The sequence below is a fragment of the Carcharhinus amblyrhynchos genome, chromosome 7 (assembly GCF_965287045.1).
Source record: "Carcharhinus amblyrhynchos chromosome 7, sCarAmb.v2.hapA, whole genome shotgun sequence".
NCBI classification, from domain to species: domain Eukaryota; kingdom Metazoa; phylum Chordata; class Chondrichthyes; order Carcharhiniformes; family Carcharhinidae; genus Carcharhinus; species Carcharhinus amblyrhynchos.
This window is the reverse complement of record NC_137330.1, coordinates 95,595,569-95,617,310: the sequence shown is the minus strand read 5'-3', so window position 1 is coordinate 95,617,310 and position 21,742 is coordinate 95,595,569. Positions and strand designations below refer to the sequence as shown.

At 43.1% G+C, this 21,742-nt stretch overlaps 1 protein-coding gene across 3 annotated transcripts in view; it reads left to right on the top strand.

Annotated features, from left to right (window-relative positions):
* cyb5r4 (cytochrome b5 reductase 4) overlaps positions 1–21,742 on the top strand; it is a 92,913-nt gene that overhangs the window by 12,343 nt on the left and 58,828 nt on the right. For all 3 annotated transcript variants that reach the window (XM_080192816.1, XM_080192817.1, XM_080192818.1), the window contains one exon: positions 16,263–16,363. In XM_080192816.1, coding sequence (XP_080048942.1) covers positions 16,263–16,363 — 101 coding nt within the window. The remainder of the gene's footprint in view (positions 1–16,262; positions 16,364–21,742) is intronic.

Here is a 21,742-nt window from a genome sequence, read left to right as displayed (position 1 = left end):
GGGGGTAGGGTGTTAGCGTGGATAGAGGATTGGTTGTCAAATAGGAGGCAGAGAGTGGGGGTCAATGGGTGCTATTCGGATTGGCGGTTGGTGACTAGTGGGGTGCCCCAGGGGTCGGTGCTGGGGCCTCAGCTATTTACCATTTATATAGATGATCTGGAGGAGGGAACCGAGTGCAGGGTGTCGAAATTTGCTGATGACACCAAGATTGGGGGAAAGGCAAATTGTGCGGAGGGTGTGGAGAGTCTGCAGAAGGATCTAGATAGGCTGGGCGAATGGGCCAGGAAATGGCAAATGGAATTTAATGTTGGCAAGTGTGAGGTGGTCCACTTTGGTAGGAAGAATGGTAGGAAGGACTATTACTTACGTGGCGAAAAACTGCAGCAGGCGACGGTGCAGAGGGACCTCGGGGTCCTTGTGCATGAGTCGCAAAAACCCAGCTTGCAGGTGCAGCAGGTGGTCAGGAAGGCGAATGGGATGCTGGCCTTCATAGCGAGGGGGATTGAATATAAAAGTAGGGAGGTCTTGCTGCAGCTGTATAGGGCATTGGTGAGGCCGCAGCTGGAGTACTGTGTGCAGTTTTGGGCGCCGCACCTGTGCAAGGATATTTTGGCCCTGGAGGGAGTGCAGAGGAGGTTTACTAGGCTGATACCGGAGTTGAGGGGGTTGAGCTATGAGGAGAGGCTGAATAAACTAGGCTTGTACTCGCTAGAGTTTAGAAGAATGAGGGGAGATCTCATTGAGACGTATAAGATGATGAATGGGATGGATAGGATAGAGGTGGAGAGACTCTTCCCGCTCAAAAAAGACAGTAGGACTAGGGGGCACAGCCTCAAGATAAAGGGGAGGCGGTTTAGAACGGAGTTGAGGAGGAACTTCTTCACTCAAAGGGTGGTGAATCTCTGGAATTCTCTGCCCGTTGAAGTGGTGGAGGCTGCCTCGCTAAATATTTTTAAGAAGCGGGTTGATGGGATTTTGATAAGAGAGGGGATTAAGGGTTATGGGGAGAGGGCGGGAAAGTGGAACTGAGCCACAACAGATCAGCCATGATCTTATTGAATGGCGGGGCAGGCTCGAAGGGCTAGATGGCCTACTCCTGCTCCTATTTCTTATGTTCTTATGATGAGTCTGGGCAAGGATGTGTAGGTAGTTTGAGTCGTGTTGAGATCAAAAAGGAGGAGGTATTGGGCTTCTTGAGAAACATCAAGATAGACAAGTCTCCATGGCCTGATGGAATATACCCCAGAATACTGAGAGAGGTAAGAGAGGAAATTGCTGGGGCCTTGAGAAAAATCTTTGTATCCTCACTGGCTACAAGAGAGGTCATGATATGGAGATGCTGGCGTTGGACTGAGGTAAAACACAAAGAAATCCCACAACACCAATTTAAAGTCCAAACAGGTTTACTTGTAGCAAACGCCGCAAGCTTTCGGGACAGCCTATCCCTTCGTGAGGTGGCTAGGAGTTCCTGGTGTTGTGGGATTTCTTTGTGTTTTACAAGGGAGGTTCCAGAGGATTAAAGAATAGCCAATGTTGTTCCTTTGTTTAAGAAGGGTAGCAAGAATAATCCAGGTAATCACATGCCAATGAGCCTCACATCAGTGGTAGGGAATTTATTGGAGAGGATTCTTCGAGACAGGATTTATTCCCACTTGGAAATAAGTAGACGTATTAGTGAGAGGCAACAGGTTTTGTGAAGGGAAGATCGTGTCTCACGAACTTGATCAACTTTTTCAAGGAAGTGACGAAAATGATTGAGGGTAGGACAGTGGATGTTGTCGACATGGACTTCAGTAAGGCCTTTGACTGGTGCAGAAGGTGAAGTTGCATAGGACCAGAGGTGAGCTGGCAAAGTGGATACAAAACTGGCTCAGTCAGAGAAGACAGAGGGTAGCAGTGGAAGTGTGCGTTTCTGAATGGAGAGCTGTGACAAGTGGCGTTTCTCAGGGATCAGTGCTGGAACCTTTGCTGTTTGTAATATATATAAATGATTTGGAGGAAAATGTAACTGGATTGATTAGTAAATTTGCAGATGACACAAAGGTTGGTGGATTTGCAGATAGCGATGAGGACCATCAGAGGATACAGCGGGATATAGATCAGTTGGAGACGTGAGCGGAGAAATGGCAGATGGAGTTTAATCTGGACAAATGTGAGGTCATGCATTTTGGAAGGTCTAATACCGATAGGAAGTATACAGTAAATGGCAGAACCCTTAGGAGTATTGATAGGCAAAGGGATCTGGGTGTACAGGTACACAGGTCATTGAAAGTGGCAATGCATGTGGAGAAGGTAGTCAAGAAGGCATACGGCATGTTTGCCTCCAATGGCCGGGGTATTGAATTTAAAAATTGGCAAGCCACATTGATGTTTTATAGAACCTTAGTGAGGCCGCATTTGGAATATAGTGTTCAATTCTGGTTGCCACACTACCAGAAGGATGTGGAGGCTTTGGCGAGGGTACAGAAAAGATTTACTAGGGTGTTGTCTGGTATGGGGGTCATTAGCTATGAGGAGAGGTTGGAGAAACTTGGTTTGTTCTTACTGGAGCGACGGAGGTTGAGGGGAGACCTGATGGAAGTCTACAAGATTGAGAGGCGTGGATAGTCAGAAGCTTTTTTCAAGGGTGGAAGAGTCAATTACTAGGAGGCATAGGTTTAAGGTGCGAGGGGCAAGTTTTAAAAGAGTTGTACGAGGCAGATTTTTTACACAGAGTAGTGGAACCCGTTACCAGGGGAGGTAGTGGAAGCGAATATGGTAGTGACTTTTAAGGGGTGCCTTGACAAGTGCGTGAATGAGATGGGAATAGAGGGATATGGTCCCCGGAAAGGTAGGGGGTTTTAGTTAAGTTGGGCAGCATTGTCGGTGCAGGCTTGGAGGGCTGAAGGGCCTGTTCCTGTGCTGTAATTTTCTTTGTTCTTTGTTCATTTGAGGAGAAATTTTCAATTTTAATTTGAGGTCAGTCCAACTTAGTCATGATCCATCATGAAGTGGATCTCTTGGTGGGCCCAAGATTGTCCTGGCATAAAATAGGTCTAGAAACGGTCAAGCATTCACTATTTTAAGTGGTGGGGTTTGTATTCGTAACTGTGGCTATGAGTTTGTCAAACTGTCTGAAAAACCCACATATATATTAAACAGGGTTAAATTCCTGTATAGTATCTCTGGAATAGTTTCAGCCCTACATTTGATAACAAATATTTAGTGCAAACTTTTTATGGGTCAATTAATTAATTTTTTAAAAATTTGTTTAAATAATTTTGTAAATGAACTAAAATAAATGTTCAAGACAGAATGCCTAAATTTTGACGTTGCTTGGATAACTAAATGATGAATGCCCATTAGACCTCACTTGTAAACTTCCTGTTTTGACCGTGAGGGAGGAAACACATTACAATGTAGCTGAGTTTCTTTGTCCTTTTCCCATTAAATTATTTCAGACAACTCGTATGAGTCCTAGTTTGCCAAGTCCTAAAAGTATATCCAGTCCTCTTAATATCCCAGTAAACTGTTGCAATGTAGAAAAGATAATGAACAGCTGGTTTTAGCTAACATCACATGCTGAACCTATCACAGAATATATTTCAAAAGTATTTTCACTAATTTACTTTAGAAAAGGTGACCTTGCCTATAGCTGACTTTAGCCTCATTCCAACCTGGATGACTCCTGACTTCTAAAATAAAAGCAAACTGCTGTGGATGCTGGAAATATGAAATAAGAAAGTGTTTGAACAACTCAGCGCGTCTGGCAGAATCTGTGGAGAAGTAACTCTAACTCTTTCTCTGTCCACAGATTCTGCCAGATCTGCTGAGTTTTTTCAGCACTTTCTATTTTTATATTAGCTCCTAACTTTCCTCCGCAGGGACCTAAATATGAACAGAGTTTTGTTAATCCCAATGCCATCAAAAAAATTTTAACTAACCCATGAGTTGTTAAATAACTCCATTTTTTATTCTAGATCATGAATTCTAAGAGTTTGACCACAACTTTCGTTCTACCAACGAGTCTATTATTATCTCCCCCCCCCCCTTGTCAATTTTTCTTGGCATTTCCTCAAAGAACTTGAGACACAACCTCCCCTTCTCAAAACCATACTGCCTATCGCTAGTAAGTCTATTCTCTTCCAGACGTGAATACATCCTGTCCCTAAGAATTTTCTCCAATAATTTCCCCACCGTTGATGTAATTAAGGATATTATCTAATTATCAGCCTCATGGCAAGTTTTGGCGATTTGAGGTTGTAGTTAGGACAGTGAACAAAGAACGATGCAGGACAGGAACAGGCCCTTTGGCCCAACAAATCTGTGCTGACACAGATGACTTTCTAATTTAATATTTTCTTGCCTCTACATGGTCCATATCCTTCTATTCCCTGCCTATTCATGTATCTGTCTAGATGTCTCTTGAATATTGTTTTAGAATCTGCTTCCACCACTTCCTCTGGCAGCTCATTCCAAGCATTCACCACTCTCTGTGTGAAAAGCTTGCCCCTTACATCTCCTTGAAACTTTCCCCCTCATATTTAACCTACGTCCTTGAGAAATTGACCCTTTGACCCTGGGAAAAAGATTTTGACTATCCACTCTGTCATAATCAGCTTCCCCCTCTCCTCTGATGCTCCAAAGAAAACAATCCAAGTTTGTTCAACTATTCTTCTCGGTCTGTGTCCTCCAAACCAGGCAACATCGTGGTAAATTTCTTCTGCATCCTTTCCGATGCATCAACATAGTAGTGTGGTGACGAGAACTGTACACAATACTCCAAATGTGGCCTAACCAAAGTCTTCTCCAGCTGCAACATGATATTCCAATTCCTATACACACGCCTTGATAGATGAAGGCCAGCATGTCACTTGCTTTCTTAATCACCTTGTCCACCTGAGTTGCCACCTTCAGGGAACTGTGGATCTGCACGCCTAGATCCCTCTGTATGCTAATATTTCTAAGGGCTGTACCATTAATTGTATATTTTCCTTCTGCAGCAGACCTTTCAAATCTCATTACCTCAAATTTATTCGGGTTAAATTTCATCTGCCATCTTTCGGCCCAGGTCTCCAACTGATTTGTATCCTCTAACACTCCTCACTATCAGCTACTCCCCCAATTTTTATATCATTTGCAAATTTACCTATATTTTCCTCCAAATCATGTTTCTTGTCACTTCCTCAAAAAACTCAATCAAGTTTATAAGACATAGCCTCCCCTTCACAAAACCATGTTGCCTATTGCTAATGAGCTTGTTCTCGTCCAGATGTGAGTACACCCCATCCCTAAGAACCTTCTCCAATGGTTTCCCCACCAGTGATGTAAGGCTCACAGGTCTGTAATTTCCCAGATTGTCTCTTTTGCCCTTCTTAAACAGAGGAATAATGTTAGCTACTGTCCAATCCTCTGGTACCTCTCCCGTGGCTAAAGAAGATTCAAAGACTTTGGCCAAGGCCTCAGTGATTTCTTCTCTCATCTCTCTCAGTACTCTGGGATAGACCCCATCTGGTCCTGGGGACTTATCCACTTTAATGTTTTTCTAAACTTCCAATACCACCCCCCTTTTTATCTCAACATGTCCTAAAATGTCAACATCCTCCTTTCTGCATTCACCATCCACCATATCCTTCTCCTTTGTAATACAAATGCAAAGTACTCGTTAAGGACCTCATCTGGCTCCACACAGAAATTCCTTCCACTGTCCTTGAGTGGACCTACCCTTTCCTTAGCTAGCCTTTTCCTCCTTTTTATATATGCATTAAAAGACTTGGGATTCTCCTTAATCCTGCCTACCAAGGACATTTCATGGCCCCTTTTAGCCCTCCTAAGTTCCTGTTTTAGCTCTTTCTTGCTATCTTTGTTTCCCCAAGGGCCTTACCTGTTTTCAATTTCCTGAAATTTATGTATGCCTCCTCCTATTTCACTAAGCTCTCAATCTCTCTTGTCATCCAGTGTTCCCAAATCTTGCCATCTTTAGCCTTCATTTTTACAGGGACATACTTGTCCTGAATTGTTAACAACTGAGTTTTAAAAGGCTCCCTTGTATTGGATATATATTTACCCTCAAATAGCCAGTCTACATTCCCTAGCTCCTGCCTAATACTGTCATAGTTAGCCATCCCCCTGGTTTAGTCCTTTTACTCTGGGATTACCTCTATCCTTTTCTTCAAGTATATTGAAACCTATTGTGATCACTTCCTAAAATGGTCTCCCCCACTAAGATATCATTCACCTATCCAGGCTCGTTTCCCAGAACCAGGTCTAAGATAGTCCAATTCAGGAAGGAGCTATCTACATATTTGCATCAAGAAGCACTTTTGGACACACTTAAGAAATTCTGTCCCATCCAAACCCCTGCATTAAAGGAATCTCGGTCTAGAATGGGAAGATAAAATCGCCCATCACAATAGCCCTGTTGTTTTTACATCTTCCCATAATCGGCTGACATATCATTTCCTCCACTTCACACTGGCTGTTGAGAGATGTGTAGTACAACCCTAGCAGCATGATTGCACCACTCCTGTTCTTGAGTTCTACCCGTACCGCCTCACTGCATGATCCCACCAAGGTGTCCTGCCTCTATGTAGCTGTGTCATTCTCCCTAATCAGTAAAGAAACACACGACTTCTTTTGTCACCCCCTCTATCTCACCTGAAGCATCTAAATCCTAGAATGCTAAGCTGTCAGTCCTGCCCTTCTTTCTTCCAAATCTCCGTAATTGCCACAATATCATAATGCCATGTAGTAATCCAAGTTTAAAGTTCATCCACTTTACCTGTCATACTCCTTGCGATAAAGCAAGCACAACTCAGACCATGTGTCCTGTCTAGTTTTGTACACTCTGCCTGTGTTTTTTATTTTTCTTAGCCTCACTTGATCTATTCACTGAGTTCTCCACAGTCTCTGCACTCTCTGGCCTTGTGCTGTGGATCTCTTTCCCCCCCCCCCCCCCCCCCCCACCCCGCCTTATTAATTTTAAATCCACCCAAACTGCACGACCAGATCTCCCTGCTAGGATGTTAGTGCCCTTCCAGTTAAGGTACAATCCATCTTTTTCGTATTGGTGCCATCTGTCATGGAACTGATCCCAGTGGTCTAAAAATCTGAAGCCTCTCTCCTGCATTAACTTTGAAGTCACTTATTAAGCTGCGCTATCTTCGTATTTCTTGTCACGCTACCATGTGGCAAAGGGAGTGCTCCTTCAAACACAACCCTGAGATCCTGCATTTCAGCTGACTTCCTTACTCTCAGAACTCATTTTGCATGGCTGCATTTTCCCTCCTACCTATGTCATCCATTCCAATATGGACCACGACTACTGTCTGTTCACCTTCCCACTTCAGAATGTCCTGTGACCACTTAGAGACATCCTTGGCCCTGTTACCAGGGAGGCAACAGACCATCCTGGAGTCTTGATTGCGGTCACAGAAGCACCTGACTTGCCCCTTACTATTGAATCCCTGTCTACCATTGCATGCCTGCACTTTGATCATAGCAGAGCCAGCAGTGGTGCCACTCTCCTGGCCACTGTTGTCATTGTCCTCTGATACACTGTCCTCCCCAACAGCATCCAAGATAATGTATCTATTTGAGATCCACCCCTTAGGGGGACAGTCACTGCTTGTGACTGTCACTCATCTACCTTCCTCAACCTTGGGTGCGGTCACCTCCATGAAACAACTTCTGTTGTGTTTTATTTAATCTGACTTCTAGTGTTTGCACAACCTTTTAAGCTTTATATTTTTAAGGATAGATGTATTAACATTTTGTTCCTGCTTTTGCATTTCAGTCTGGATTCTATATTTGTGTGATTAATTTACCGCCATTTCAAATGTGTACTTTTTAGTGCCATTCCAAGCACATCTGGTTTTACCAAATCTGTACTCTTTTTATTTCCAATTCCCAAAATTTCTGATTCCTTCACCTTCCCCTTCAATTTCAAATTTGTTTTTCACTACCATTGTTTATAGGTTTCGTTTCAAACCGTAGTATGTTTTACCTTCCATTCAATCTAGTCTGTTTTTTAATTGTTGCTCTTTACTTTTTAGGTTTAGCTCTGATATGTTTTTAAAACTTAGGGTCTGACACTGGGGTCAATTTATCATGGCCAATCAACCTAAGCCACATATCTTTGGAGTGTGCAAGGAAACCCACGCAAACACAGGGAGATTATGCAAACTCCACGCAGACGGTGATCCAAACTGGGAATCGAACCCGCTCCCTGGCGCTGTGAGGCAGCAAGCAGCGCTAACTACTGTGCCATCATGCTGCTATGAACCTGTCTGTTCCCATTCAGGAACTGCCTATCTAGCTGTTTATTTCCAAAGTTTTTATTAATGCTTTAGTTTATATGATGTAATATGATTTTTGAACTGTCCTTCTCTGGCAGGTATTAATATTGTAATCAAAATTATTTAAAATTTTAACATTACCCAATTATGTGCATTATACCAGCCATTGCTTTTTGTTTGTAAATTTTTAAAACACTGTTCAAAATCTTAGAATGTTATGTTGGGGAGTTTGAATTTGTGCTCTCTGGAGTACTAGTCCAGTAGCATCGCCACTAACAGTGTCATCCCAATGTGAACTCCACGCAATAAAAACCTTCCCCAAGACTTCCACCCTGATTTATATATTTGTTTTTACCTTTTCCCAGTATTTTCATTCAGCATTCATTCAGTTGTAATAACCCCAGCTTCCTCTTTGCTATGTGAGCTTCATTAACTTGCTTTCACCAGTACTCAATTCTCTGACGCACCTAATGTTCCTTCTGAGCATTTTATCACTAATCCTTTATGACCACTTGCTGCCATCAAAATTTTAAGTGTAATTTCTGTGCCATTTGATCCACCATTTTTCTCCAACAATATATCACTTGATTGAATGTGTGTAAGACCTCAAAAAATGAATTTGTTCCTTTTAACTTTGTTGAACTCAGTGGAAAAATATTGATTTGACAGTGCAAGTTTGAAAGATTTGACAATGCAATTCAGGGATGTATGAAATGGAGGCCTGTGGATGGTATACCTGCCTCTGAACCAAAATCTCTGAGTTTGAACCCAACCCAGAACTTGATGGCCAAGAGATGTGTGTTCATAATACGGCCAAAATAGGTCAGGTATTAGCCTGCAAATTTTTGCAACACACACCAATGGTAAATCCTTCCAACTTACATCAATAATAGGAGTGGGAGATATTTCTACTCATCCATGTGATACCAATTACTATTTATAGGTCTGGCATGCTTGTTGCCACAGTAACTCTGATTTCCTGTGTGAATTGCAACACAACGGGTTTTCAACTTTCCTGGAATGCCAAAGCGTCTCCTGAAATTGTCATCAATCTCCTAGTGGCGAAAGAAAGCCTTCTGGAAAACCTTAAAACAATGTTATGGGTGGCAAGATAGCGCAGTGGTTAGCACTGCTGCCTCATACTACCATGGACACTGGTTTGATTCCAGCCTCAGGTGGCTGGCTGTGTGGAGTTTGCACATTCTCCTCATATCTGTGTGGGTTTCCTCTGGCTACTTCGGTTTCCTGCTATTGTTCAAAGATGTGCGAGTTAGGTAGATTGGCCAGGCTAAATTGCCCCTTAGTGTCAAGGGTGCTAGCTCGGGTAAATGCATGGAGTTGTGGGGATAGGTCCTGGATTATGGTTGGTGCAGACTCAATGGCCTCCTTCTGCACTGTAGGATTCGATGTGCAGGTGAGATGCATTGGCCATGTGAAATTGCCCTGTAGTATCCAAAGATATATGGATTGGCCATGCCATAGGATTAGGAGGATGGGGTTGAGGGGTGGGCATAGGTGGGATGCTCTTTGGGAAAGTTGGTGCAGACTTGATGGGCCAAATGGCCTTTTTTGGCACTGTAGGGATACTATGATTCTATTCTATTTCATTGATGCCATTGAATTAATTAGGCCATTTTGGTCAACGAGCATCATTATCTTCCCAAACCAGGAAGGATGACCCTGCAGCAATGGCTCATTAATGTAGTCTCTCCCCCCTCCCCTCAATCATTGCACATCAATATCAGTAAGAGAGGTGGGGCAGGATTTTTATTCATGTATCTCTGTTATTAAGCCAACTCATAAACGTAGAATCTCTCTATCTTTGCATGGCGGAGAGTGGGAAATTAGGTGGAGAGTGGACTGCAGCTCCCAGAGGACAGTGTGACCAGGTGGGAGTTTGGGGGAGGGAATGGAGATGTGACTTGTCAAGCAAAGATGGGGTATAGGGTGAAAGCAGTGACTAGGTACAGCTGTGACAGAGGACAAGTAGCAGTTCGGCTGAGATTGAAAGTTGTTTTGTTGCTGATATTTCCACTATCTCTCCTGCTCCTCCTCCCCCAGTCATTGCACATTGATGGCAGTAAGAGAGAGAGTGCAGGATTTTTATTCGTGTATCTCTATTTATGTTTTCAAGCCAACTCCTAAACCTAAAATCTGCTCAGAGCTTGCTGTCGGCTTTCCCTGACATCACTTCCGCTGACATATCTCAGAATTTGTCCAACCAGAGTTGGCAACCTTAGTAACACACCACCTTGTCTGATATATAAATGGCCGGTGTAGGTTTCTCTGGAGTGGACTATACTGAGGCATTTTGTTAATAACATGTATCTGTGATCTATACTGTGAACACAAGGAGACATTTGCAGACCGCATTATAATTTGTCAGAATCTTAAATTTCACAAATATTTACAAGGTGATGACAGAAAAATTTCAACATGCCCTTCAACTTATTGAATTACAGACCAGAGGCATACAGCAATATTCCTCAGCAGCAAATAACGTAATTTCACTTTCAAACATCAAGCTATTAGAACAGTTCCAATTTTCACTGGGCTTGACTGGGACGTTTAGTAAACTGTCTTAATTTTTCAGTTGAACAGCAAAGCCTTTGGAAAAAGTGGACAAAATAAATGCTTCAAAAGATTTGTATTTGTAAGAAAAATGTTTGCAAAGGCAAAATAAGTTTTGAAATGAAATAGAAAGTAGATGTAAGCAAGATCTGACATGTTTGTCAAATGACATCTTGGGAGCGGCAGCATGATTTCCTCATTGTAGATTTGTTTCTTAGAAGCTGTTAATAGGGGAGAAAACACAAGGTATAGTATTGGAGTGAAAACAAGTCGATGCACAAGCTGGTACTTTGGATCATTTTGTTCCAGTTGCTAGTTTGCTTTTTTGTCTCGAGTTGAAAAATGCAGTGTGCCAAAAGCAACATATTGCTGTGATCTTTTTCAGTCATGGTTGGTTGATCACTGTTGATAATCCTCTGCAGATTGGAGCATTCTCATTGATTCCAAGCAATGCCTGCCCCTCACATTCAGAATTGCTTTAGCTTTCTCTCTGCCTTTATGTGGTAAATACATATTTGTGAAAGCTGAAGTCATTTTTTAAATAGTGGATGACAAGTAGCCCTGATAATTGACTGTCATGTTCTGTCTGAATACACTCCTGTGAAGCCCCTCGGGATATTTTATTCCATTTAATTTGCTCTATAAATGCAAATTAAGTGAAGCATTGTTAACTTCAGGAGATATATTCCATGAAGTATAATTCCGTTTAGCTTCTAATATTAAACTGTTACTTTAAATATTTATTTAACAATTATCCTGTTGAACACATATATTTATGTGCAAGACTATGAATGTACAGCAGGGGAGAGGGTAGGAGTCGACAGCAAGCACAGGGATGGCTCTGATCTGGTCTCTTGAAGAGGCTTGGCTCTCAGCAGGTACTTTGATCGGACACTGACATTGACACTGCTGGGTGCCCACAAGCAATCCCACACAGGTTCGTCTGTCGTACTGCCTGCCACAGAGAGGATATAAGATTCTACCCAGAGAAAGGACAATGGAAGCAAATTCATTAGTAAATGAATGCATAATTGAAAAGGAAAAATGAACAGTGCTCTGGGGAAAGAGCAGGAGAGTGGGGCTATTTGAACAGCACATGAGGCAGTCTGCACCATCAGTAGCAGCAGAATTGTATTCAACCGCAATCTGTAACCTCAGCTCAACATATCCCCACTAGGGGATCAATCCTGTTTCAATGGAGAGTACAGGAGGGCATGCCAGGAGCAGCACCAGGCATACATGAAAAATGAAGTGTTCACCAGGTGAACCGCAATGCAGGATTACTTGCGTGCCAAACAGCAGGGGAGCATGCAAAAGACTGAGCTAATTGATCCCACAACCAATGGATCGGATCTAAACTGTGCAGCCCTGCTGCATCAGTCATGAATAGGGGTGGACAACTAAACGTCTAGCAGGAGGAACAGCCTCCACAAATATCACCATCCTCAATGATGGGGGAATCCAGCACATTCATGCAAAAGGCAAGGCTGAAGCATTTGCAACCATCTTCAGTCAGAAGTACTGGATGGATAATTCATCTCGGCTTCCTCCTCAGGTCACGAGCATCACAGATGCCAGTTTTCAGCCAATTCAGTTCACTCCATGTGATATCAAGAAACCACTGAAGGCACTGGATATTGCAAACGCTCTGGACTCTGACATCATTCCAGCAAGCATACTGAAGACTTGTGCTCCAGTCAAGCCGTTCCAAAATAGCTGCAGAATTGCCCAGTTATGTCCTGTCCACAAAAATCTGACTATCCCATCAGTCTACTCTTGATCAACAGCAAAGTGATGGAAAGGATTATCGACAGAGCTATGAAGCAACACTTGTTAACCCAAACCCAGTCAGCAGGTTATTGGTTATGTCAGGACCACTCAACCCCGACCTCATTAGATCCTTGACCCAAATATAGACAAAAGAGCTGAACCCATAAAGGTGAGATGAGACTGACTGCCCTTAATATCAAGGCTGCAATTGATTGAATGTGGCATCAAGGAGACCTAGCAAAACTGGAGTCAATGTGCATCAGGGGAAAACTCTCCACTGTTTGGAGTCAGATACAGCACTCTGGGAGGTAAGTGTGGTTTCTCGAGGTTAATCATCTCAGTCCCAGGACATTGCTGCAGGAATTCCTCAGGACCAACCAACTTCAGCTGCCTCATCGATGACCTTATCTGCGTGGTAAAGTCAGAAATGAGGATGTTTGCTACTGATTGCACAATATTCAGCACCATTTGTGACTCAGATACTGAAGCAGTCTCTGTCCATAAACAGCAAGACTTGGGCTGATAAGTGGCAAGTAAGCCCAAGTGCCAGACAATGACCATCTCCAACAAGAGAAATTCTAATCATGACATGACATGACATGACATTCAGTGGCATTACTGCCGCTGAATTCCCCAGTATCAACCTTCTGGGGTTACCATTGACCAGAAACTGAACTGGAGCAGCCATATAAAAACTGTAGCTGCAAGAATAAGTCAGAGGCTAAGAATTTGGTGCTGAGTAATTCCACTTCTGACTCCTCAATGTCTGTGCACTGACTACAAGGAACAAAACAGGAGTATAACGGCATACTCCTCCTTGCCTGGATAAGTGCTGCTCCAACAACTCTAACTTGACATCGTCCAGGACAAAACAGCCTACTTGATTGGCACCCCATCCACCACCTTCAATATTCAGTTGCTCCATCATCGACACAGTGGCAGCAGTGGGTACTATTAAGAAGATGCACAGCAGCAACTCATCAAGGCTCCTTCAAAAACATCTTCCAAATCCACAACCTGTGTCACTTAGAAGGTCAAGGACAACAGATGCATGGGAAAACAACTACCTGCAAGTTCCTCTCCAAGCTCCACCAGCTCACCGTAAGCTTTTCAATATGGGTGGAGATTTTCATCCCATTCGTGGTGGACACAAATCCTGTTATGGCCAGAAACTATTGCAAGAGGGCCAGAACGAGATTTGTACCTAGGAGATTACCAGTGACGTTTGATTACCGTGGATTAATATATATTTAACTATTTAAAAATGTCTTTATGCTGTTGCTTCTGGGTTTGCTGTATGTACACCCAGCACATGACATCATATTATGAAGCTTGTAAAAGATGTTAAAGATTAATTTGTAGAATAACATTTGCAGGGCACATTTCTCCCAAAAGATGCTAAATGCTGTCTCTGGTGGGAATTGTGGTGCAATTGGATGCTAATTGCAATCCATCCACACTTAGACTTTTTTTTTGGAGTCTGGGTGACTTACACCATGAAAGAGATTTGCGGCATCTAAAGACATCGGTAAGATCAGCTGCTCAGAGATCAGGGTTTTTATTTTTTAAAGACTGCCCCCTGGTCTCAAAGTAAAATCAAAGCTCCCCCCCCATCCCTGTAGACATTGCAACCCTGTGCAAACATGAGGAACTCAAGCAGCCCTTGACCACAGACGGGCAGTCACACCTGTTGCTGAATGTCTGGGTCATCCCCCCCCAAACCCCTATAGCATGCAGTCATCAAAGTGATTCCCTCCTCCCAACTCTTCAAATCCATCCTTCCTGGCATCTGATGACATCCCGCTATGTCACCTAAGGCCCTACTACTTTCAGGCCCTGCCCCCTTTCAGGCACCCCTTTCATGTCCTGTTCCTTACCAATGCCAACTTAGCACTGCCCCTGGCACCCTGGCAGTGCTAACCTGGGTCATCACATCTCATCTCTGTTTTTGGAGTTCAGTAGTGATTCCTGCCAAGTTCATGTTACTCCGGCTGGTGGGAAAATTGCAGGGGCCTGGTGAATTTGGCTTAAAGTAGAATCTGAATATGTAAATGAAGTTTTAAATATGCTAACCTGGCAACCAGATTACCTTACTGGTGAGGTGGGGGCAGGGGAAGAGATATATCTCAAAATTAGCTTATCCCCAGTGCAAATTGTATTATTGCCTTGTCATGAAAGTCTCTGGTCGTAACCGGATTTGCAGCTGCGCGAGAGAGACTGGAGAATTGCCCCTGCTATATTTTTATTGATGTGGGTATGCCGGCGTTGGACTGGCGTAAACACAGTAAAAAGTCTGACAACACCAGGTTTTAGTCCAACCTATTTATTTGATAATATACTCACTAGCTTTCGGGGTTACCCCCTTCGTCAGGTGAATGGAGAGTTCTGGCCTCAGAGGCCAGAACTCTCCATTCACCTGACGAAGGGGGTAACCCCGAAAGCTAGTGAGTATATTATCAAATAAATAGGTTGGACTAAAACCTGGTATTGTCAGACTTTTTACTATATTTTTATTGGCCATCCAATTCTCTGGAGTTTAGAAGCTGCAGAGGAGGTAAATAAAATTTTAAAAGGGATTGGTAGAGTAAATGTAGATCAAATGTTTCCTCTTGTGGGGTAATCTAAAACAAGAGGTATATGTTGAGAGGCAGTAGATTTAAAACTGAGATGAGGAGGAACTACTTCTCACAGAGGGTGGTGAATTTGCGGAATTCACTGCCCCATAGCCGGTGGAGTCTGAATCATTGGTTTCAAGAAGGAGGTAGTTATATTCCCAATAAAGGGCGGCACAGTGGTTAGCGCTGCTGCGTCACAGCGCTAGTGACCCAGGGTCACTGTCTGTCTGTGTGGAGTTTGCACTTTCTCCTTGTGTCTGCATGGGTTTCCGCCAGGTGCTCCGGCTGCCTCCCACAGTCCAAAGATTGGCAGGTTAGGTTGATTGGATGTCCTAAATTGACTCTAGTGTCAGGGGGATTAGCAGGGTAACTGTGTGCAGTTACAGGAATAGGACCTGGGTGGGATTGTGGTCGGTACGGATTTGACGGGCCAAATGGCCACCTTCTGTACTGTAGGAATCCTGTGAACATCTATGAAAATAAGGGTTAAAGGGATATGGGAAGGTGGATTTGAGACCAGGGAAAGGTCAGCCATGACCTGATTGAATGGCCGAGCAGGCATGAAGGACTGAATTTGCCTACTTCCTGATTCCTATGTTTCATTTCTCTGACTGTAGAAAATTCTATGAAACCGGAAATTTATTCTGTGCTTCACCCCATTCTGCTGAGGATTTGCCAGGCAGTAAACTAAATAAGCAGTGGTGATTTCAGACTGCATTTCTGATACCTACGAATTCTCCAAACAGCAGCTTGATATGTTTTGTTCCCTTTTCTTGGGAGAAACTGTGATGTTGAAAGCTTCCTTTAAAGGGTTGTTTGACCAGTATGCATTCACTTCGTTGGTCAGCTTTGACAAATATTTGGCACACGAGTATGTTTCATCGAATCTGCTTTCTTTGACCTATTGTTGACTAGCATCACTTCATAATAACTTGCTTGTAAATATTGCTTTGCAGAGGGCATTAAATAACAGAATAGTGTATGCCACATATGCCTAACTCTTAACAATTCACCACGTTTGCCTTTGTAGGCATGGTTTACAATGTGACACCGTATTTGGAATATCATCCTGGAGGAGAGGAAGAGCTTATGAGAGGTGCAGGAGCTGATGGAACAGAATTATTTGATCAGGTGAATTTGTCAACTAGAAGATTATTTCAGATTAATTTCTCAAATTTTGGGATAGCAATCGAATGTGTTCTTTTGGTCAGTCATTTGTTACAAACAGAGTTGTTGGGGTGGGGGGGGACGGTGTCGGGGCAGTGATTTTTGTCCACAATAGACTCTGATGGGGGTCTGGAACTAGAATCATACCTTCATGTAATAGACCCTCGGCAACAATCTCAGGATCATCCCGCCAGAGCCTCCACTCAACTGTTGCAATTGTTCCCTCTGAGCCCATGATTCTCAAGGTTTAAGAACCCTTCCACTGCAGCCTCTGAATCAGAAGGTGCAGAGTTGGACTGCACTCAGTTAGTCCTACCGAATGCAAACTGGAGCACCAACTCTGAATTCTGGGTTGACAACCAGTGATAATGCACCCAGTGGATTTGGGTGGGGGACCTCTAATCACAGGTGGGTGAGAGACTTGTAATCTACCTGTCATGTAGGAATAGCTAAATTGGAATTGAGATGGTTACAACTCAGGAAGGAGCATTCCAGTGAATCCTTTTGATTTTGTACCTAGAAAACCATACTTTCTACTATTAATATTTCTCTCCTGTGAGAAAGCTGCTTCCCAACTGCGAAGAGATTCCTAGGAAGGAAAACAGTAACTATTCCCTTTTGACCCAGTTCAGATTAAAACCTCAACTAACTTGCTTGAACAATCATCTTTGAAAATGTTGGTTATTTTTATGTAAAAGCATGGTTTCTGATCAACTTCTGGGCTTGAATGCAGATTCTCTACTCAGACATCTGTCTCTCAGTATTATGCTGTTGCACTTGAGCACTGAGTCCCTTTAGTTATGCTACTAGTGGTGGGGCTTTATGCTGCATAAAATGTCCAGTTATTTGCTGCTAATTACATCCTTCCTCCCTGAAGTGAGGATAAATTTGAATCTGATGACTTTCTGATAGTTGCATTTATGAAGAATGAATTATTCATTAAGCTCTTTGTAAGATACAGGTGCAAAACAAAACCATAGAAATGAGAGGGGTGAAGAAGTGTTTTTTAAAGTTGTTAGGCCTCTAAGGAGCAGAAGGCAAAGCAGAATCCTTGAGGAGAGAATTCTAGAACCTAGGCAGTTGATTGCATACTTGACAGTGGATGTTGTGAAAGGTAATTGGGGAGATGGGTTGTGGTTGAATACACAAAAGGCCCAAGTCAAAAGATCAAGTCGGCTGGAGGTTGTTGGAGGTGGGGAGAGATAAAGCCCTGAAAGCATTTAAATGTTTAGATTAGAGTTTAAATTAGAGGCATTGGGTGACTGAGGATAAGGCAGGTAAGCGAACAGGATTTGGTGCAGGATATGATGCAGGAAGCTGAATCATAGGTGAACTGAAGTTCATGGAGAATGCAGAAGGAAGACTAGGCTGGGGAAAAACTTGCAAAATAATCGAAAAACAGAAAATGCTGTAAAATCTCAGCAGGTCTGACAGCATTTGTGGAGAAAGAACAGAATTAACATTGAGTCTGAATTACCCTCAATCAGAGTTGCTCTGACAAAGGATCTCCAGATGCAAAGCATTAGCTTGGTTCTCTCCACACAGATACTGTCAGGCCTGCTGAGATTTTCCAACATTTTCTGTTTTTGTTTCTGATTTCAGCATCCGCAGTAAGTTGCTATAATTGAAGTAGTTGAGTCTGGAGATGATGGATATGGAAATGATAAATTTTGGTGATAAATAGGCTAAGAGAGCAGGTAGCTGTAAATATTGCAGAAATTAGACATGAAAGTATTTCTGATAGAAAGGATACGGGGTCAGAAGCTAATCTTGGGTGGAATAGGATGCCAAGATTGCAAATTGTCAGAGATGTTGGATTCTTCTGAATTAAACATAGAACACTTAGAACCTAGAACAGTACAGCATAGTACAGGCTCTTCAGTCTTCAAGGTTGTGCCAAACTATGTCCAAACCCAAGATCAAGCTATCTCACTCCCTATAATTCTGGTGTGCTCCATGTGCCTATCCAATAACTACTTGAAAGCTCCTGAAGTGTCCGACTCCACTATCACAGCAGGCAGTGTATTCCACACCCCAACCACTCTCCAAGTGAAGAATCTACCTCGGACATCTCGCCTGTATCTCCCACCATGAACCTTATAGTTATGCCCCCTAGTGGCAGCTACATCCACCCGAGGAAATATTTTCTGCACATCCACTCTATCTATCCCCCTCATCATAAACCTCTAAGTCACCTCTTGTCCTCCTCAGCTCTAAAGAGAAAAGCACCAGCTCCCTCAACCTTTCCTCATAAGACCTACCCTCCAAACCAGGCAGCATCCTGGTAAATCTCCTCTGCACTCCCTCCAGTGCTTCCACATCCTCCTTATACTGAGGTGACCAGAACTGAACGCAGTATTCCAAATGTGGTCTCACCATCATCCAGTATAGTTGCAGCATAACCCCACGGCTCTTAAACTCAAACCCCTGTTAATAAACGCTAACACCTATAAGCCTTCCTCACGGCTCTATCCACTTGAGTGGCAACCTTCAGAGATCTCTGGATATGAACCCCAAGATCACTCTGTTCCCCCACATTCCTCGGAACCCTGCTGATGACCCTGTAATTCGCATTCAAGTTTGTCCGACCAAAATGAATCACCTCACTCTTATCAGTGTTAAACTCCATCTGCCACTTTTCAGCCCAGCTCTGCATCCTATCAATGTCTCTTTGCAGCCTACAAGAGCACTCCACCTCATCCATTACCCCACCAATCTTGGTTTCATCAGCAAATTTACTAACCCACCCTTCAGCCCCCTCTTACAAGTCATTGATAAAAATCACAAATAGCAGAGGACCCAGCACTAACCCCTATGGTACACCACTGGTAACTGGTCTCCAGTCTGAAAATTTTCCCTCCACCACCACCCTCTGTCTTCTATGTGATAGTCAGTTACTTACCCAATCGGCCAAATTTCCTTCTATCCCACACCTCCTTATCTTCTTCATGAGCCTACCATGGGGAACCTTATCAAACGCCTTACTAAAATCCATGTATATGACATTGACTGCTCTACCTTTGAGGAGGTAACGAAGTGTGTAGACAAAGAATTCAATCAAATTTGTGAGGCAGGACTTACCCCTCACGAAACCATGCTGACTATCCCGGATTAAACTGCATCTTTCCAAATGGTCATAAATCCTATCCCTCAGGATCCTTTCCATTAACTTACTGACCACCGAAGTAAGACTAACTGGCCTATAATTACCAAAATTGTTAGAAATATCAACTTCAACTACTGACATAGCGTGAACAAAAGTAATTCAACATTTACACAATGAAAATTGGAGGTAAACATAGAAACTTAGAAGCAGGAGTGGACCGTTGGGCCCTTCGAGCCTGCTCACCATTCATCTTGATTGTGGCTGGTCATCAGGTTCAGTATCCTGATCTGCTTCGCCCCTTCCTCTCATATCCCTTGATCCCCTCCTCTCATATCCCTTGATCCCCAAGAGCTATGTCTAATTTCTTCTTGAAATCTGACAACATTTAGGCCTCAACCATATTCTGTGGTAGTGAAATCCACACATTCAGCACCCTCTGGGTGAAAAAATTTCTCCTCACCTCAGTTCTAAAAGGTTTACCCCCTTTACCGCCTTAAGTCATGGGTAGATAGGTTTCTGATAGACAAGGGAATTAAGGGTTATGGGGAGAAAGCGGGAAAATGGAACTGATCCACTTCAGATCAGCCATGATCTTATTGAATGGCGGGGCAGGCTCCAAGGGCTAGATGGCCTACTCCTGCTCCTACTTCTTATGTTCTTATGTTCTCCTCAAACTACGACCCATAGTTCTGGACTCCCCCACCATTGGGAACATTCTTTCTGAATATACCCTGACCTAACCCCTGTTAGAATTTTATACGTTTCTATGAGATCCCCCTCACTCTTCTGAACTCCAGTGAATATAATCCTAACCAACTTAGTCTCTCCTCATATGACAGACTTGCCATTCCAGGAATCAGCCTGGTAAACCTTTGCTGTACTCCCCCTATAGCAAGAACATCCTTCCTCAGATAAGGGCACCAAAACTGTACGCAATACTCCAGGCGTGGCCTCACCAATGCCCTATATAATTGCAACAAAACATCCCTTTCCCTATACTCACATCCTCTCGCTATGAAGGCCAACGTACCATTTGCCTTCTTTATAGCCTGCTGTACCTGCGTGCATGCTTTCAACGATTGATGCATGAGGACTCCAAGATCTCATTGATATCCATTTCTCTCAATTTACACCCATTCAAGTAAAAATCTGTCTTCCTATTATTGCTCCTAAAGTGGTCTTGTGATGCAGTAGGTAGCATTCCTGCCTCTGAGCCAGAAGCGCCAGATTCGAGCCCTACCATAGGAATTGATGACCAAGGAATGTTTAAAGTTTATTTATTAGTGTCACAGGTAGATTTACATTAACACTATAATGAAGTTACTGTGTGGCCATATTTTGGCGCCTTTTTGGGTACACTGAGGGAGAATTTAACATGGCCAATGCACCTAACCAGCGCTTCTTTTGGGCTGTGGGAAGAAACTGGAGCACACGGAGGAAACCCACACAGACATGGAGAGAATGTGCAAACTCCACACAGACAGTGACTCAGGGTGGAAATTGAACCTGGGTCCCTGGTGCTGTGAGACAGCAGTACTAACCACTGTGCCACCATGCTGCCAAATGAGTTCTGACACAGTCAAATAGATTATCAATCTGCAAATCTTTCCAACACTTGATCGTGGCCGGCTGGGAGATTGGGAGAGATTCTTGTTCGGCGACGTATTGGAAAGAGTATCTACTATTGCTATCCATAGCTCCAGACTACAACATTCACTACATACGACACAGAAACTTGGACTCCCTGGATGAATTGTTAACATAGCACTGCTGCCACTGTAAAATTATCTTTTTAATAAACAATAATTGTTTGAGTTCTGAAGTCTTAATTTTGCACTCAGAATTACCCAAAATTAAAAATTCAGCATTTGGAGATAGTGTAAATCTTAACTTGAATCCGAACAATCTTTCAAAATTCAAATTAATTCTAAAACTGCTTGTCAAGCCACTGGGTAAAAACCAAGAAGTTCAGAAATCCTGTTCCAGCATGAGGAAAATACTTGCACTGATAGAGTCACACCGAAGAACCTTTAGAAATACTTTGCACTGTACATACTCAGACTGAAGCATCCTGAGAATTAAATGCATAGGTGTCATTGATATATGTGCAAAATTTGGGAAAGATTTGTTGACCCTTAAGTCTCAACTTTTGAGACTGAATGTAAAAACATAGAAGAAACAGGAGAGACCGTTCGACTCTGAGCCTTCCTTGTGTCACTGAGGGCAGCATGGTGGCA